The 18283-nt window shown below is 38.3% G+C and overlaps 2 protein-coding genes across 4 annotated transcripts in view; one reads left to right on the top strand and one right to left on the bottom strand.

Annotated features, from left to right (window-relative positions):
* The window catches only part of zgc:173742 (DNA topoisomerase I, mitochondrial), a 22078-nt gene extending 14078 nt beyond the window's left edge, over nt 1–8000 (bottom strand). The window contains exons 1-8 of one of the 3 annotated variants that reach the window (XM_056766373.1): nt 7861–8000; nt 5854–5958; nt 5025–5094; nt 3183–3235; nt 2092–2217; nt 1746–1833; nt 246–370; nt 48–163 (exon numbers count right to left, since the gene is read on the bottom strand). In XM_056766373.1, coding sequence (XP_056622351.1) covers nt 48–163; nt 246–370; nt 1746–1833; nt 2092–2217; nt 3183–3235; nt 5025–5094; nt 5854–5924 — 649 coding nt within the window. In that variant the 5' untranslated portion in view covers nt 5925–5958; nt 7861–8000. Of the gene's footprint in view, nt 1–47; nt 164–245; nt 371–1745; nt 1834–2091; nt 2218–3182; nt 3236–5024; nt 5095–5853; nt 5959–6185; nt 6629–7860 lie in introns of those variants that run through there. The other 2 variants (XM_056766372.1, XM_056766374.1) reach the window with 2 other exon arrangements.
* On the top strand, nt 7602–18283 carry mlycd (malonyl-CoA decarboxylase). Its single transcript, XM_056766375.1, has 5 exons — nt 7602–8217; nt 12887–12999; nt 13079–13235; nt 14151–14303; nt 17126–18283. Exons 1-5 carry the CDS (start codon nt 7672–7674, stop codon nt 17669–17671), a joined length of 1515 nt encoding a protein of 504 aa, XP_056622353.1. The 5' UTR covers nt 7602–7671; the 3' UTR covers nt 17672–18283.

Genomic DNA, 18283 nt, shown 5'->3' with positions numbered 1-18283 from the left:
TGGTGCGACAAGACAATGTTTTTTGTTTGAGTGCTCTGAACACTTACCATTATAATAAAACTTCACATCATCTGGAAGAGGTTGATACTCGGGTGGAAAATAAGGCCCTTTGTGTTCCAGAAACTTCCATTTAATCCCATCCTCATACTTCTCTTCCTCCCACCTTTCATAGTGTCAAAAAGTGGTGAAAATAAAAAATGTGTTTAGCTTCCAAACTCGCAGAAAGAGGTTTACAGAGAACCCACCATCTCCATCTCTGTTTCTCTTCCTCTTCTTTCTTCTTTAACTTCAGGGCCCTGGCTGCCTCAATCTCTTCCTTGCTTTTCTTCTTCTTTACAGACACAGGACGATCTCCCTCTTCTTTTTTTACCTTTAAAAAAAAGAGAGGCCATAAACTTGTTAAAATGGGTTTGTAGCTGTTTGAACTGCAAATCGGTGGTCAGTTTATGATGACTGCATTAAAAGAACCTGCTGTAGTTCCAATATTGAAATGTAATGTTTTTCTATCTTTAATGAATAAGTTAAAATTTAGCTTATTTCCAAATAAAATATATTTTTCGCTTCAACTTCCAAGACTTAAATGCTGGTACAACAATAATTGAACATATCACCTGCAGAGCACCTAGCAGAAGAAACATTACACCCAAAATCAATGTTTTAGATGGTAGAAATAAGATTCTGAGGTGGACATGTAACTTTGTGAAACTGTCAAAACAGGATGTGCGATACGCAGCCATTTAGATTTTGGGTGCGAGTCTTGATTTTCCAATGCCTTGTTTACAGTATATTTAAATACATATCTATGGCGTTCTGTTAAAATAGTGACTGATGTAATTTCGTTTTTCATTAACAGCTGTTCTGGTTTGGACGGTGGTGACAAAACATTCACTTTTGCAGAGATAAGATTACTTGGAAAAATTGCAATCTCACAGTAGTCAAGTCTGCAGAGTGAAAAATAGGCAGTGACCGATCAAAAAGAAGTCCTGAAGGGCAGTGTAGACATCACCTTTTCATAGTACGCTAGAAACAAAATCCGTCTCTCCTGAGAATAAGATTTCTAGCTCTGCATGAGAAGATGTTTCCAAAAACTGCACTCTGCAGCAGTAAAATTACTATCATGAGAGGAGAGTAACAATTGTTGGACAAAATGATGGCTTTCAGCACATGCAATCACTTTCCTGGCATGGTGGAAAGTTGATGTTGACCTGCACATGCCAGATAAGTTAAATTCATTTACATTTATGCATTTGGCAGGCGCTTTTATCCAAAGCGACTTGCATTGCATTATCCTTTACATTTGTTTTTAAGTATGTGCAATCCCCTGGGATCAAACCCACGACCTTGACATGAAAGCCATGCTCTTGCCACTCCTGCAGGAAAGCTTAGTGGTAAAGTACAGGAATAGTTAAAGATGAATTATATTTGTACGAGTCATACAGTAAATGAGAGAAAAAAACACACCAAGTTCTAACATACCTATTCACTGTCTGAACATCACATTTAAAGTTTCAACGAAGACTCTTACAAAACTAAATAACCCGCTGAAGACATTAATATAAAAGCTAAACTGCATGGTACATAATCACCCTTAATTCTCTTATGCGTGTTAGAAATTTAGATTTTGCTTTTTTGAACAAGACATACTCCTTAATCTTTTTATCTTAAAATGACTGATTTACTGTCCTCTGTCATCCATTATTTTCTATGTAGTCAAAAAACGTTAATGCATTCCAAGTTAAACCCACCTTGACTTTTGCTTCTTTCTTTTTCTTCTTCTCTGTTGCCAAGTTCATTTGGCCTTCCTCTTTCACAACTTTCTTCTTTTTTTTCGGCCTTTCATAAACAGAAGTAGACAGTAAATGTATAAAGTTTAATTTTCACCTCCCGTTTCCAAAAACAGTGCACATAAGTGAAGAATTCAAGTTTAAAGTCTAAATCAATGAAGTCTCTACATTTTGCATTTAGAACATACAGTGTTAGAAAGACACTAAGAAAATAGGTTATATATAATAAAAATATACTACGAAAAAAAATGCAGGAGGCTAGTTTTTCCAACATTACTCATTCCACACACAACTGCCAAACACTTACAAAGGAGCTTCTGAAGCGGATGAAGGTCCGTCTGTGTGATCTGTCTTTCTCTTCCTTTTTTTCCCTTTCTCCTCCACTACAAAATCTGGATCTTCCTTTAGCGCTTCCTTCACGTCCAGCTGGACCCTTACACAGACAAAAAGCCAAAAAATACATTTGAAAGCCTAAAAAAACACTAAAAGGACAAACATTCATTGACCAATGACAATGACAAAATTACCGTGATTACACAATATTGCTTAATGGCTGCTGATGATAATTATATAATTACAGTAATTACACACAAGGATAATTGCGGAGAGATGTGAGCTTCCATTTTCATGAAGCATTATTCAGATACGGTGGGAGGTGAGTGGACCAAATGAATTAATTACAATTACCATAACAAACGATTCAATCCAATGCCGAACTTTTAAAGAGATTAAGTGTTCTCGGGCACCTTTAGCGGTTTTAAGTATGACCTGCGTCACTTAAATCAGCTTCCCTCCAGCAATCACCGGACTTGATTCACAAAGCGTCTGATTGTCACAGTCTTTGATTAGAAACGGCACGTCTCTATCGCCAGACAGACGCGGAGCCTTATACGTGACAGTCCAACTTTTGCAAACCAGCTTGAAGACGGATGGAAAATCAGATGAGCGTGCTTCCATCATTTTTTTAAGTAAAATGTTTGCTTTTGCAGATTAATGGCCAGAGCCTCAGGCTTCAATCTATACCCCCTACCCCAACATCCTCACGCAATCTCGGCCCTAACGAGAGCTTTTCACTTATTACTTTACTGACACGCCACAGCTTTCTTTCCAATAAATAAATTAATTTCCTGAAAGACAGCCAACGCGCCGAGAAAATCGGAATGGATATTGTCCAGAATCGTGCACGTCCAAATCATCAGAATTAATTTTCATCAACTCCAAAGGCAAGAAAAAAACCCGGTGATTGCATATTTGAATCGTAAATGGATTAAAATTCATTTCCAAGTGCAGCTGCTGGCACTGAGGTCATTTCTCTAAATCAAAGCCTGGATCTGGATATTGCATGTGCAGAAGTTGCAACTAAAAATACCATCGCATGGGACGGCAGTCTAAATGTACCTTCTGTCACCGCTGTCTTCAAAGTCCATGCTCTCCTTTTTATTCGTTTTCATCTGAAAGATAAACAAACCGGCACAAGCTGAGGGCTGAACTTTTCTTCTGGCAAATACGTTTAGTGACACTACTGGCTTGATCTCGTGGGGTGGTCACTGTTTTAGCAATAACTCAAGCAGTAATATAGATTTTTCAATTGCTTTAACCAATACCATTATCTAAAAAGCAGGGTGGCCTAGGGCTGATATAATCCTTAAATACACAAACTGTAATACCATGGGAAATGAAACAAACACAAATGTAAATGCCCAGCTTAAACACATTATGCGCAGCTTTATCCAAACAAATGGCTGTGGTTAGGGCCGTGCAATTAATCGAAAACAATCGTAGTCGTCAATTTTGGATTCCATTTAGCAAGGATCCTCTCTTTTCTTGTGGAATAAATCCCTTTCCTTTACAAGGGTTCAGCTGTGCTATTTCTTAACATTTATTTTTCAAGTGAATTCACAGTTTAAATGGCACGTTTTTTATTTATCTATGTAGTTTTAAAAGTTAGTGATTAATCATGTTAAATGATCGGGATTTCAATATTGGCCAAAATTATCTTTATTATGATTTTTGTCATACCAGCAGCCCTAGCTGTGGTTTCTAATACAAATGTTAGATCCATCTAAACTGAAAAGAGCTTGCACTGACATAACCTTGAAATCATCATTGTCAACGTTTTTTCTCAAAATGCACACAAGCAATGTTAAGGCATGTTTGTTAAAACTACTTCAACGCTTTAATTTAACTATGGCCTAGAGTCATGGTTTAATCTAATCCCTGTCTGCGAAACCATTATCTTTCTTTTATGGGGAACTATTAAATCTTTGGCCAAAAACCAATCAATTAGCCCAGCTGACATCGGTCCATCTCTAAACCCTTAGATTAAAAAATATATATGTCACACCAGCTGATTCGGAGTACTACAAGCCTGACTTGACCAGTACCTTCATTTAATTTTTTACCTGAGCAGATAGAAAAACACTGAACGAAGGAGGTAAAATAGTGTATGGATATATCAAAGAGATAAAACTCAAGCTGCATTATGCTAATGTAAAAGTGCAAGGGGAAAGTATGGATATTTGTGGGTTTAAAGCACTACAGGAAAGCCCAATCTCATCAATGGCTCACAACCTGTTATCAGACAAAAATGTCTACATCACATGAGGCCAGGCCAGAGCCCGGAGGTGTCAAGAAGAATATACCACTTCAAAAATATCTGCATGGCAGAAGTGTTTTGCATGAAAGAACATCCTTACAAAATCGTAAAGTACAACAAGTAGATTTAACACATAATGAGTCCTAATAAGGACAATCGTACAGTCCTGAAAAGTTTAGACTACATTGTTCAAAGAAGGATTTGACATCCTACAACCAGCACAAACCTTACAATGTTGATGGCAAAGAGGAGCCGGTATTTTCATACTCTGATGATTTTAGGCTCTGTCAATGAAGGATAAACACCCCAGTGGTTATATAACTCACCGCTACTGAATAATTGTTTAGATGGTTTCAATGGAATCAAGGTTGCACCTCAACTGAACCCAAGTCAAGTAGAACTTGGTAACTTTGGTAACTTGGTAACTTTGCGCGCAAATTAGCCGCTGAATAGATTAAGACTATGCTCAGCGTTAGTCTTTTCATGTTATATCTGGGTCTCTGTCTGTAACCTATTTGAATGATACGTCTGCATAAATATCCCTTCGCACCAAAGCTAACAGCGCCTCTTAATTAAACAAGACTTGAAGTGAGAATCCCAGTGGCACGACGAAAGGAAAATGAACGGTGACATTGAAAAACTACCTTTTTGTGTGTCTTTGCCTTCCCATACTGCAGGGACTTCTCCTTTCCTTTATTTTTCTTGGGCTTCAAGCTGCAGAACACAGAGAAGATGACGAGAACATGGAATGAAAAGATGGGACGGCTGGGAAATACATGATCGAGGAGATCGCCAAGAAAAAAGCCCATTAGTTCTCAAGAGTTCTCAATCTGCCTCATCTCTTCCCAAACAGACGTCTCCCTTCACTGGACTGTGTGACAGCGTGCCAGCAGGCCTCCTCTCAACAGGCTGCTGTCAGCATCAGTTACAGGTGTCTTTCATTAGATTAATTACAAATGCCAGAAACGGATGGATGTCCCGGCATTATAGCGTCGATAGAATGCATTAGATATCAAAGTAAAATAATTTATTCATAAAGAAGATGGAGTATGACTCTCTGAATAATGAATGCCAGCTCTCTCGCGCTCACTTCACACTTCGTTAGATTTACGATTTCTGGTGCGCATCATTTGTTGGCTCAATTTGTCTCCATCTTTCGCAGCAACACGAAAGGCGTTTCCTGCTGCAAAGTGCAGCGCAGTGTATAATATTGTGCAGCTGTTGTTTGTGTTGCTATTAAATGGTGCTTGTTCTCAGATGAATAACAAATATTTAGTTCACATACACAATTCATTTGAATGCAACGTGCGCAGGGAACAGCACAATTACAGGGTGGCTGTGAGTCAAGATCGGGCATCTATCTCAACTATTTGGACAAGTGTTTATGTGATGAAACATTTGTGTATGATGTATAAAACGCTCCTCTCCAAGAGCTCCGGGGTGCGTTGCAATTTCACTAACAGCTGTACTCACACAAGTGCATCTCCATTCGAGCAGGGATCATCCCGGAGCTCTTTTCCCGTGGAGACAGAGTCGTCTGCCATCTCTGAAATCTAACGTCAAGCACTGCAACAGTGTCTGAACAATGAAGATACACAATGTCATTTACAACAGCACGAAAAACGGGTTATCAATGTAACTATCGTTAGCAGATGTGATCAAAATCACTAAAACAAATTTGTGTAGCAATTTTGCTTCAAACCACGTGGTTTCAAACATGCAAATGTTGCTCTGAAACCAATTGATCGCTGTGAACAAATTTACAAAATTAACCAGTTTTAGGCTTTTGTGTGTTTTTTACTTACTTTTTGAACCCCCAGAAAACGTGTTATGAGCGATTACTCCGAGTGACGATCAAATCTATTTTTAAAGGATCTGATTTACTTGTGAGGTTGACTAATAGAGTGTTCACTTAAAAGTCACGTAAAATAAATATTTAAAATTGGACGTGACAACGAAATATCTTGAACGCTTTATTTTTCTGCTTTAACTTATTGTCCATCAACCACACCAAACCGAAGTGGAGAGTCAGTGCGAAGTAAAACAACTGTTCTCACGCAGGCCGCACAGAGACTCTTCGCGCCTGCCATTGGTCGGAAAACATTGTGATCCCGCCTCAACCTCTCCTAATTGGTTTAAATTCATCTCTAACTTTAATGATTGGTTAATATCTACAAATCAAATTTTCTAAATAAGCGACGGGTTTGACTCGTCTCGCTACTTTATTAAAGTTATTTAATGCTTCATATGTAACCTTTTTATATTTGTAATATTTATGAATAATATTTTAAAAGAGCTTACTAACAATTTCCTTTTTTATAATAGCTGAAAATCACTTATTTGATTAGATATTTTGTTTTGTTTGATCACCATTGTGTATGATGAATTTTAAGTATTCAATAAAATGTGGATTTTATGTTCCATATTTACAAACACTAGATACATCACTACAAATCTTTGCTTTGCGTCTTTAACTCAGCTTGGTTGAGCTGGGTGGACATATTTTTACGTATAAATATAATCAGTGTTACTAAGTAATTAGTTACTGTAATTTAATTACTTTTCCCTTTAAAAAGTAAAGTAAGGGATTTCTCTTATTTTTCTGTAATTTAAGTACAGTTACTTCTGATGTAGTACTAATTACTGTGTAATATATTCAATGGTGGAAATGACACCAAAATTATAAGTCTTACTTAACTTTAATGTATGCTGCTCACATTTGTATACTTTGGTTAGTTAATAAGAAAAATCTATGTAGTTATTTATTATTTATTTGAATTAATTAAATAAGCCGTTTCATGTCTATCCTTGACTCAATTCTAATCATGATTTAGGAAATAGAAAGTAATTAGTAATAAGTAATTAAATACTTTATAAAGAAAGTAATTTGACAGTAATCTAATTACACCATTGAATATGTAATTAGTAACTAGTAATTCATTACTTTTTCAGAGTAATTTACCCAACACTGAATATAATCCATTCATATGTGTATTTACAGAAATCCCAGAACAATTAATAAAGGCTTTATGAAAACCCCACTGCTGCTTTTCTTAGATTACATTTAATCCCTTTGAACAAAGCATCCATACCGCTCAAAAACTAAACATTAATTTCTTATATTATTTTTGTGAGACTACGTTTTATTTTTAAACCGAGTAATGCTGTGTTTTTGTGTTGCCCATTTGATAGGTGCGCGGCTTCTTTAAGAGATACCGGAAGTGATCTTGCATTGTAACATTGTATTCAGGGTTTATTTTGGTACGCGTTTTTCCATGCATTCGGCGCGCAATGACACTATTCCACTTATATATACCCGCGCGCGCTTTCCTAAAGTCTTATCGACACGGGACTGTTTCAAAAACGGTTCTGGGGCTCAGGGTGTGGGAGTTAAGAAACATTTATCCGTGCTCCTCCATCGCAAAGCACCGTAGCATGGAAGCGATCTTGAGAAAGACAGTTGTCCCGTTGCCCACTTACGAGATGAGAGACAAATCTCCGCCTCCGCCTGAATCAAACAGTCTGGAGTTCATGCAGTTTTACAAATGCCTGGAGAAAGAACAGAGACTAGAGTTTTTAGAGAAACTGTCTCATGATTTCGGAGTGGATCACAAATGGGTCTCGGATCTGGCTCGGAAGTTGCTGGACATTCAGGTGCGAGATCCGGCCACCATCATGCAGGTAGAAGATAGGCTACGATACAGTCTAACACCCCGGTACCGACATCTGCTCACGCACATCAGTAAGGTTCAGGGAGGGGTGAAGTTTCTGGTGGACCTCCGGGCCGATCTCATCGAATTTGCATCTTCAAAAATAAGTGACAGCCCACACATGAGGGTAAATACTCATATTTTTATTGTGTCATGATCTGTTGTCAAATATCAGATTCTGTCTGTGTGAATACTGAAGTCCTTTCATGGCATGGGGTCATGTGATGTGCCCTTTCCCCTAGTTCGATATTATCTGTCTTTGGTTTCACAGGGCAGTAGGGTATGGAGCCAGGTGACCTATGTCCCATATTAGTTTTCAATCTGTGACGCAAATCTTATTGCTGGGGTTCCAAATATAAGCATATTTTTATTTATGACATGTGATTTAAGATCTTAATCATATGCTTTACACTTGTGCCTTGTTATATTTAGTTCTGTTACATCCATTACAAACTGTTTCTACACCTGTCAGTAAAACAAATTAAATATTATTAACAATTTTGTTATTTTATTTTGTTGTTTGATTCTGTTTTATGTGTCCCCAGTTTGTGTATTTAGATTGTTACCTTGCTTTCAGAATCAATTGAAGATTCAATTCAAGTTTGGGATTTTGGTGAAGCCACTGCGGTTCATAAACATTTTAAATGACGTTTTGGGACATTGTTTTATTGGAAAACCATGAACAAATTTCTTTCCTCAGTTTTTCCTCAATGATATTTCAGTATTTGGCCGAATCTGTGTTAACCTTAATAATAACACTTGTTCTAGTTTAGCCCAGTATTTGGGTTTGTCACATGAGGTCTAGCAAACTCCAGGTGTGACACCTTTTGCCTTTCTCAAATGTGAGCTTCCTTGGAGGCTCTGACTCCTTAAGAAAGGTTGAATCTGTGAAGTGCAATCTGATTGTTGAAGTTTGGACTATTTTCCAATTCAACCAAAGAAATGTGCAACTCTGTTTAGTGTTGTTGTAGCTGACCTCTGGGTCACTTTCACACCACCTCTTGTCCTGATTCTCATTTTGTAGGCACTCAAGTCTCAATGCCTGGTGGTGCTGTCTCTTTTTTCACGGACTTCCAAGTGCTTCCTGCAAAGTTGAAGTTTTGCCAGTCCTTTTATAGCCTTTTCCAGCTTTTATCGTTATCTTAAAGTTCCACAGGCAGCTTCTTGGTCTTCACGGCAGCGGGGCTAATGTGGTCTGCTTTTATGATGAAACTTCACCATCACTGATATTTATCTAATGAATAAATAATTAAACTGTTGAATTGAAAAAAAACATAGACTAGTTGAATACTTACCTGAATACCTGCCTGCTTTGCATTTTTATTCCAACCTTGAAATGGTTTAATGCCAAACAATTGAATAAATATTAAGCTGCCTTATCATGCATCACTCTCTCCATAATATTGTACTATAGCACATCCCTGCTTCAAAGAGATGGCCTGGCTCATCTCCAGCGCGCTGGGCCTTGTCAGCATAGTCTTTTTGTCCTTTTCATGTCTGAGTTATTGACAGTGGGTCAAATATCCAGATTTCTAGTGAGAATCTTTTACCGTTTCCCAAAAATTGTCCTGGACATCGAATAGAAAGTGCTTGCTCAGTGTAAGGGTGTATCTCAGTTCCCCTCTAAAGAAGTCTATTTGCAGATTCTGAGAATTAGATTGTGTGCAAAAACTGACAATGCATCACATTACAATCCAAAAAATGAATCTTCGAATGAACAAATGTATACTTTATTAAATATACTTCTATATGTCAACAATTTATTTTCACAGCACTTATTATTCTGGGCTAATGGTTATTTCTACATGTACGGAAATAATGTTTTTCGAAGAAACATGAAGTAGGCTGTCAGAACGAACAAAAACAATAGTTTACTTTAGAAAATAGGCAAAGGCACACAGCCTGTGGCTGTAATGTAATGTGAATAAAGTTTTGTTTACTTCTTTTGTTAGCCTAGTCTTTCAGAACGTATCTAGACTAATGTTAAAAATTGTGTACCGTATATATATTAACATACAACTAGATTAATAAATGCTCTAACAAAGTATTGTTCACTGACTAATGCCTTAACCAGCATCAATGCTTTGTACCACCAACTTCTAGGTCTGACTGAGCTCACCCTCTACCAGCCAGAGTGCTGAAGAGTAAAATGTATTAAAGTGACAATAATGGGTCAAGACAGTGAACAGCTAAAGCGCTGAGCATTGCAGTAAAATTAAATCACACGTCCTGAGCTCTCCTGAGAAGAATTATCAGTCTCCTGAAGAAACGTCAGTTCAAATCCCAGGCCAGGTGTATCTCTAGATATATAATCGATGAACAGACATAGCCGGTCTGGGCTTAAACGGGTGACCTGCAGAATTTCTAAAAGTCTGCATTGTATCTGTCACTCAGCAAGCTTCTCTAGTGGTTTCAACAGAGTGATTTAGCACTTGCTATTTTACATGAGATGTGCAATATTGGACTATTACTTACTCGTATTATAATTTCTTATGTTCATTATTTAGTTATATTTTATTTTGAAAATGTATGTCATTATTTTAATTAATGTTTCTCATTAGATTTTCATTATTGGGATGTGCACATTATTTGTTATAAAAAATGTCTTAATGGACCTGAAAATTGGCATCAATTTGTAATTTATTTCTCTTCTGCTGTGAAATTTGATCTGAACATGTTCTATTTGTTACAGGAATTCATGTACTATTACAAAACGGGGCTCTGAAGTCTTTGAATGTTGCCTGAACCTGAATGCTTTATAGCATTTTCATTCTATTTTGTTCTTGCAGGCCATTTTACACAGCCACATTTAACATCCCAAAGCCCGGTTTCACAGACACGGCTTAGCTTGGACAAGGACTATCGCTTAGTTGAATTAAGACATTTATGTCGCTTTTATAAAGATACCTTACAAGAATACATTACTGGTGTGCATCTCCATACAAAACAATGGCACTGGTATATTTTCAAATAGTTTTTAGAAAGTTATATTAATTTAAGACAGAGACACAAATGCTCCAAATGTAAATACAGGTTTTGGAATTGCTAACAGAAATATTTGAAAGCTACTACTTTAATGTCAGATTTCTTCCATTTGCACCTGCCTGCCTTTTCTTCTCAGTCACGTCTGTAAAATCGGAGACTGTCAAACACCCAATTTTAGGTTCTCTTCGGGTGAAGTCATTGACACATCCTTGACATTGTTACTCCTTTTGTGCGATGAAATTTTGCACTCCTGCCACAGTGAGCCCCATTCGCTGCCCTTTTGAAGTTTCAGCATGGCCATGTTTGATCTCTGTATCTGCCTTGACGCTCAGTTTGGCGTAAGTTCAATATCTTGCTCTCTCTTATACACGCAAGAAAATATTAAAGAAAAAAGTGTGGCACTTTTGAGTTTTGGCCTGGAGCAGCAACGCACATATCTAAGGTGGATTCCACTTAGTTTGCTTGGCCTCAGAGTAAATTCAGCCGTGTAAGCAAATACAAACCTCTACTGGGCAAAGACTTATAAATGCTTTTGGCTGCCCTGAATTTGAAGGTAGAACAGCGAATAAATGCTTAGAAGTAATTTCCCAGACCGTAGAGGATTTGATGAGTTTAAAGTTAAGTGTAACTGTGACTGCTGGGGCGGCTCTGGGCTGCGGATTGCACTTCGTATAGCTGAGATAGACAGAAAACCAAAAGGCTATAGACTACATCTCTACTTCAGTCCCTGCTGGGCTGCTTTCCTCAACAACTATCCTGGTCAGAGACAGTAAACACTACAATTTCAACTTTGTGAATTTATTTTTGCACCAGGGTTGGAGACATCTTTTACGTAACATCACTTAGCTGGCGACATTTAAGCATTTCTGCATGCATTGGATCTGTGCCATTAAATGCATATACAAAATATTTTGCGGTACAGTACGGTCAGTACATGTGCATTACCTGTAGGTGTGGCCTGGGATTGCACAGTTGTTTTTGTGAAGGTTTGATTGACGGGGCTCAATAACTTTAATCGCACGCAATGACTGGCTACTGTGGACACGGGTCGATTTTTTTAAAGCAGCTATCGTGTTTGTGTAAAGACTGCGACTATATCAAGAAATTGGTATGCATGCTGTGTTCCTCATCACCATTATGAAAGAAATCTGCCCTTCTGGAGACAGCACAGTATCATATCTCATGTGGGAGGAACATCTCTTTGATGAAATGGAACCATGTTTACCACAGAAATCTTTCCCCGTCCTCTTATGGATGCTAATAATGACCCCTAAACTCTAATGTGGGCACATAAACAAATGCTAAGAACTGCAGAGGGACATGAGAGCTTTCTGTATGTGTTCCGAAATGTCAGAAAATGGGAGTTTGTCCCGTTGGTTCACCGGTTCTGTGAGAGTGCTTGGGAATGATGGAAGTCACACAGTTTGTAATTGGGCACCATTATGATCACTGCTGTACTTTTGAAAATCATTGTTTTGCAACAAAAAAGGTATAAAAGTGAGCATGTTTCATACCTCTTCGCACTTTTGTTCTTTCTATGAAGGCCACTTATAACATAATTGAACAGTTCTTGTGCCAGAACCATAATAATTTAGTTTTATGACCATTTTCAGTGCTCCATCTGACCTTTAGAATTACAGCTTTTTTTGCTACTGTACCTTTAAGACTTATGTTGCCTCTATGCAGGTCCATATGTCATTTTCTGAAAGCCTTATTTCTGCACTTTAATTTCTACAGGAACTTCTGTTCTCCGTGCAGTGTGTGTTCTTTTTTTGTTCACCCTTCTGTGTTTGTGTACCTTTGTTTGTTAGGACCTAAACGGCACTCTGAAAAGTCTTCTCTCAGAATGGTTCTCGGTTGGGTTGCTCCGTCTCGAAAGGATTACATGGCAGTCTCCATGCGAGATCCTTCAGAAGATCAGCCAGTAAGAGCTATCTCATGCATATATATGCCGTGTTGTTCACCGCCCACCTCAGACACCTGTTCACCACCTCTTCTTACAGGTATGAAGCGGTTCACCCGGTGCGGAACTGGACGGATCTCAAACGCAGGGTCGGGCCGTACAGGAGATGCTACGCCTTCACTCACGCTTCCATGCCTAGAGAACCGCTGGTGGTGCTGCACGTCGCACTGACTGAGGAGATAGCAAATAACATCCAGGTAAATGCTTATAGAAACTGCATATGTTATCAAGTAGAGTGGATAATAACTTGATGATCTTTAAAATAAGACTGTTTATCCCTGAGGTGAAATTCAGGTTCGAAAACAACGGTAACATCAATTGTGGAGTAAACAACATGGTACATAAACTTGGTGCACTAAAACTTAGCCGAACAAATCATAGAGTGTGGCAGTTAAATGCAAAAAATAAATGCATTATTGGATGTGTGAATGGGAAAAGTGACTTTACATTATTATTTTTTAAAGTACTGGAGCTTAATAAAGCTGACCGGGCTGTGGTAAATTGTAAAGGACACTAAAATAGCCATTAATCAAATTGTTAGGGAACGAAATTCAGAGAAAACTGAATCTGAACCCATGAATCCTTAAAGGGATAGTTCACTCCAAAATGAACATTCTCTCATCATTTTCTCACAACACAACAGAAAGTGTTTAAAAGAACATTGGCCCTCGTTGGCTTCCATTGTATGGACACAAATCCACTTCTCAAAATAAAGTCATACAGGTTTTAAACAACTTGAGTGAAAATAAATGAACCATCCCTTTAAGGTGAATCAGAATCGAGAACACGATCAATACATTTCTCACAATTCCCTCCACCTGCTTATTATTGTAGCTACCAGCATTAAAGACGATTCAGGCACTTAAGAAGACAGGTTCTGTTTTCTCTTAATGATTTAGGCATGTGGGATCCCCAACAGGCACTCTTTAAAGCACCAAGATGAAGTAAAAAGGGAATAAAGGTGCTCTAAAAATGTGCCCAGGCTGTGCCCAAAGCCACACAATTATTTATTATGGTCTCCAATTCTGCGACCATTCTATTGGGCTTCTCCTCAGCTTCTAGTGAGTCCAGGGACAGTCTATTAAATGACTGTGTGCCTCTTGTTTTCCCAGAGCATTGTGAGAGAGTTTGCCACTCTGGACGCGGATGAGGATGTGAACAAGATCAATGCAGCAATCTTCTATTCCATTTCCTCCACTCAGGCGGGGCTGCAGGGGGTGGAGCTTGGAAATTACCTCATCAAGAGGGTGGTCCTAGAGCTGCAGGTAGGCACAAGCAGATTAAAATAAATGAGAATACAGTTTAATGAATGAAAATCTGTTGACACAAATTTTCTTTGCTGTAAAAATTACATGCATTTTTATTCTTAAAACTCCGTGTAGAATTAATTCATAATAAAAGTATTTTAAATTAAATAATTCATACTAATAAATAAATTAAATAATGAATAAATAATTTAAAGTACTACTAATAATAACAACAATAAATTATTATTATTATGAAATATAAACAATTCATAAATAAATAAATAACAATGTTTTTAGTAATTGTGATAGTTTTATCATTATAAAATATATTTAATCATCTTCATGTTGTTCATGGCATAAAACTTTTTTTTGACAGAATGTTACATGTTATAAGCCTCAGTCCCCTTCACTGTAATTGCATCTCTGTTCACACAAGGGAAGTGAATGGTTACTATCTTTTACGCTGTGCCTAACAAAGTTTTTATCTGAAACAAGAAAGTCATATTGATTAGAAACAACGAGTAAAGGGCGAGTAAATAACAACAGAATTTTCATTTTTTTGGTGAACTATTCCTTTTAATACCCTATAATCTCTTTTTTCCACACAGTGCCACCTAGAGCCAAATATGGTCCTTTAGCAAATCTGTCTAGCTCGAGGGTGGAAAAAAGGAAGGCAAACTAATACAATTTCATCTGTCACCCTCAATAATACGAAGAGACAGGACACATGGCATGTCACAGCACTCTCGCCGCTTCATCACTAGATGAAGCCTGAATTAAACGGAGAGAAAAAACCCAAGAGCGTCTCGGGTTTATAGATTCAGATGAGTTTTGCTTCAGTGGAAATGCTACTGAAACAAAGTGCTAGGTGGCTGCTTCTGTAATAGAGGTTAACTCCGGTAAAGAGCTCTCTGTCGAGCGCTGTAGCTGATTTACGCAGATGTGAGAATGAACGTTGTTGAGTGGAAATGGGTATGAGATAGAAATGGAGGGCGGATAGATATTATTTCATGCAAATTGTACATGATGATATTGTGGGCTTGTGCTTGTGCAAGGTATAGAATGCTTTTAAAAATGTCCCAATTTGGGCAAAATGCCATTTAATCTTTTATAGCAACAATATTAAGAGTAACTGTGGTCATCATTGTACATTGTAAAGAGATATAGAGTATCTTGGATACGTGGATAGTTTTTTTTGTCGTAAATGTGCTCTGAAAGAAGTATTAAGTACCTGTGAGAGCAGAGCTTATCCTGTTGCTGAAGACACAAGGAAGGTGACTCACCATGCCACAGGGGACGATCGGTGTGATGGATGGATGATAGATGAGAAAAAGAGGTGGAGAAAGGTCACAGTGTGATTTAGGAGAACAGGAGGAGAGTTAGGTTGTCTTTCAGCAAAATACTCAAGGGGCCTTTTCCGCACTCACTTTTTATCATACATTTGCTTCGTCCTCATTCTTACGTTCTGTTCTCTCACTCTGCGTAGCTTAAAAGTTGCTGACCAATGTTTTACAGTAAATTGAGTTGATGAATGAAAAGTGACCCTTGGACATGCTTATCTTCCTTCACTTCTGGCTGTCTGAATGAATGATGCATGGCAAAGAACGAGAGCGAGGGGAAGTGTGATGGACTTGAGATGTGAAAGACTTAAAATCTCTGGTCCTCTGGGGCCAGTCTGACACGTTCGGTTTGTTCAGTGCTTCCTCCTAGTTGAATGCGGACAGAAGAGAGAGAAAATGAGTGTGTCTTTGCCCTTGTGGGGGAAGAGAAAGAGACACAGTGGACTTGTTCAACAAGGCTTTTAAATTAGTACAAATGGAGTGTGTGGGAAAGGAAATAAATTGGGAAGAAAAAGAATGAGGAAAGAGAGTATACTTTAAGATTTATGTACTTGTTATGTTATATATACGAAATTTATATATACAGTACATTTAGTGGTGAGGTTGTGAATTGCAACCAACGACACACTCCACGCCTCCCACAATAGAACTAAGACGTCGTCACGTTTTCGATTTTTGCTGAAAAAGATTTACGAAGCGCACTCTGTAAAGAACTTTTTTCGTTAGGGCTACCTTAGAAACAAATTGGTGAACATCCATGTAAGGGGACCTGCGGTGTACGTAGTAAAGTGTGAAGTCTTTGTACATGTTTGAAGACATAGTCGTGTATATTTTATTGCATTTCTGTCAATACATCCTCCAAAAAGATGACACATTGGACATTTTAAGCAGTTTTGTATATTGGACCCTGGACAACAAAACTTCTGGGTCAATTTTTCGAAATTGAGATGTTAACATAATAATATAAGTATAATAACATACATATATAAGAATAAATAAGCTTTCTTTTGACGTATGAGTTGTTAGAATAGGACAATATCTGGCTGAGATACAACCGTTTAAAACTCTTGAATCTGATATGCAAAAAACTTGAGAAATATTGAGAAAATTGCCTTTGAAGTTGTTATTCAGGGGCATTGTGGCAGTCCATCCACTCACAAAAATAAAGTTTTTATATATTTAAGGTGGTAATTTACAAAATATCTTCATGGAACAAGATCTCTACTTAATATCCCAATGATTTTTTGCATAAATACCGATCATTTTGACCCATACGATGTATTTTTGTCTTTTACTAAAACGTTTCTTTGCTACTTAAGACTGATTTTGTGATCCAGGGTCACATAGGTCACATATATATTCCCAGATATTGTCCTATTTCAACAACTCATACATCAATAGAAAGTTTATTTATCAGCTCTCAGATTTTGTAAAAATCTAAATAAAAAAAAAAGGTTTTGGTGTCACATATTACATGTCTTTGTTTTCCTTTCTGTGCAGAGGGAGTTTCCTCACATGGCCCAGTTCTCCAGTCTATCTCCCATACCCGGCTTCACCATGTGGCTTCATGGGGTGCTGGCCCAGCACAAGAAAGAAGGACGTGCCACGGAGCTACTCTCCGAGCAAGAGTGGATGCAGGTGGAGGACGTGACTGGAGCCGCCCCCGGTGCCCCGGCTGTGGAGGCCTTGCGCAGGCTCATCAGCACCAGCGAGTGGATTCGTTCAGAGCGCCTGGTCCGCGCTCTCGAACCCGTGCTAATGCGGCTTTGCGCTTGGTACCTGTACGGAGAGAAACGACGGGGCTATGCCCTAAACCCGGTGGCTAACTTTCATCTTCAGAACGGCGCCACCATGTGGAGGCTGAACTGGCAAGCGGACACCAGCCCGCGGGGAATCGCCAACTCCTGCGGCATAATGGTTAACTATCGCTACTTCCTGCAAGAGACTAGCGCAAACAGCGCTGTCTACTTGCAGAATAAGGTCATCAAGTCTTCGGAGCAGGTGATGGGCCTGGTGTCTCAATTCCAGAAGAACAGCAAACTCTGATGTTAATCTGGGTTTGTGGACAGATTTGTTAAATCTGCAGTTGCCAGACAAATGCAATAAGCTGGCTAGGACAGAACTGGCAGGTTAATTTGGAGACGGACAGTTCAATTCCGCCTTTCTGAAAGACAATACAAGTCCAGCATTAGTGTGATATACTTCTGTTACCCAGCCTGCCACTTTGGTGATGTCAAAGGTCTTTTGTCATTTTTGAGGTGTGCCAAATATCCACTCATTTTTAATGAAGGAATAATTGTCAAAATGAGTCTATTTTCTTTAGTCCTTTTCTTCCGGAGAGCGCCAGAAGCGTTTGAAAAGCTGCTAGCTGATTGTGACGGGGACTTACGTTACACTTTGAAAGACTGAAAGTAATGAAGCGGGAAGAATCTATCAGACCCTGTCATGTCTTTGCCTTCTCAGCGTGTGTATGTAAGAAAGCGTGCGATTCGAAGCTGCTGTAATAAATTATGTTTTGATTCCTTCATTAGTGTGATCTGATTCACTGTGAAACTGTTGTCTGTCCACACATGCCTGTACAAATGCACAAATGTTATTTATTTATTGGGGTGAAGTTTCGAATAAAATTCAGCTTACCTCCCAAAACTGATTGTTTTT

Source organism: Triplophysa dalaica, chromosome 14 (assembly GCF_015846415.1).
Source record: "Triplophysa dalaica isolate WHDGS20190420 chromosome 14, ASM1584641v1, whole genome shotgun sequence".
Lineage (NCBI taxonomy): Eukaryota > Metazoa > Chordata > Actinopteri > Cypriniformes > Nemacheilidae > Triplophysa > Triplophysa dalaica.
Note: the sequence above shows the minus strand (reverse complement) of the source record. Positions and strands in the feature narration are given on the sequence as shown.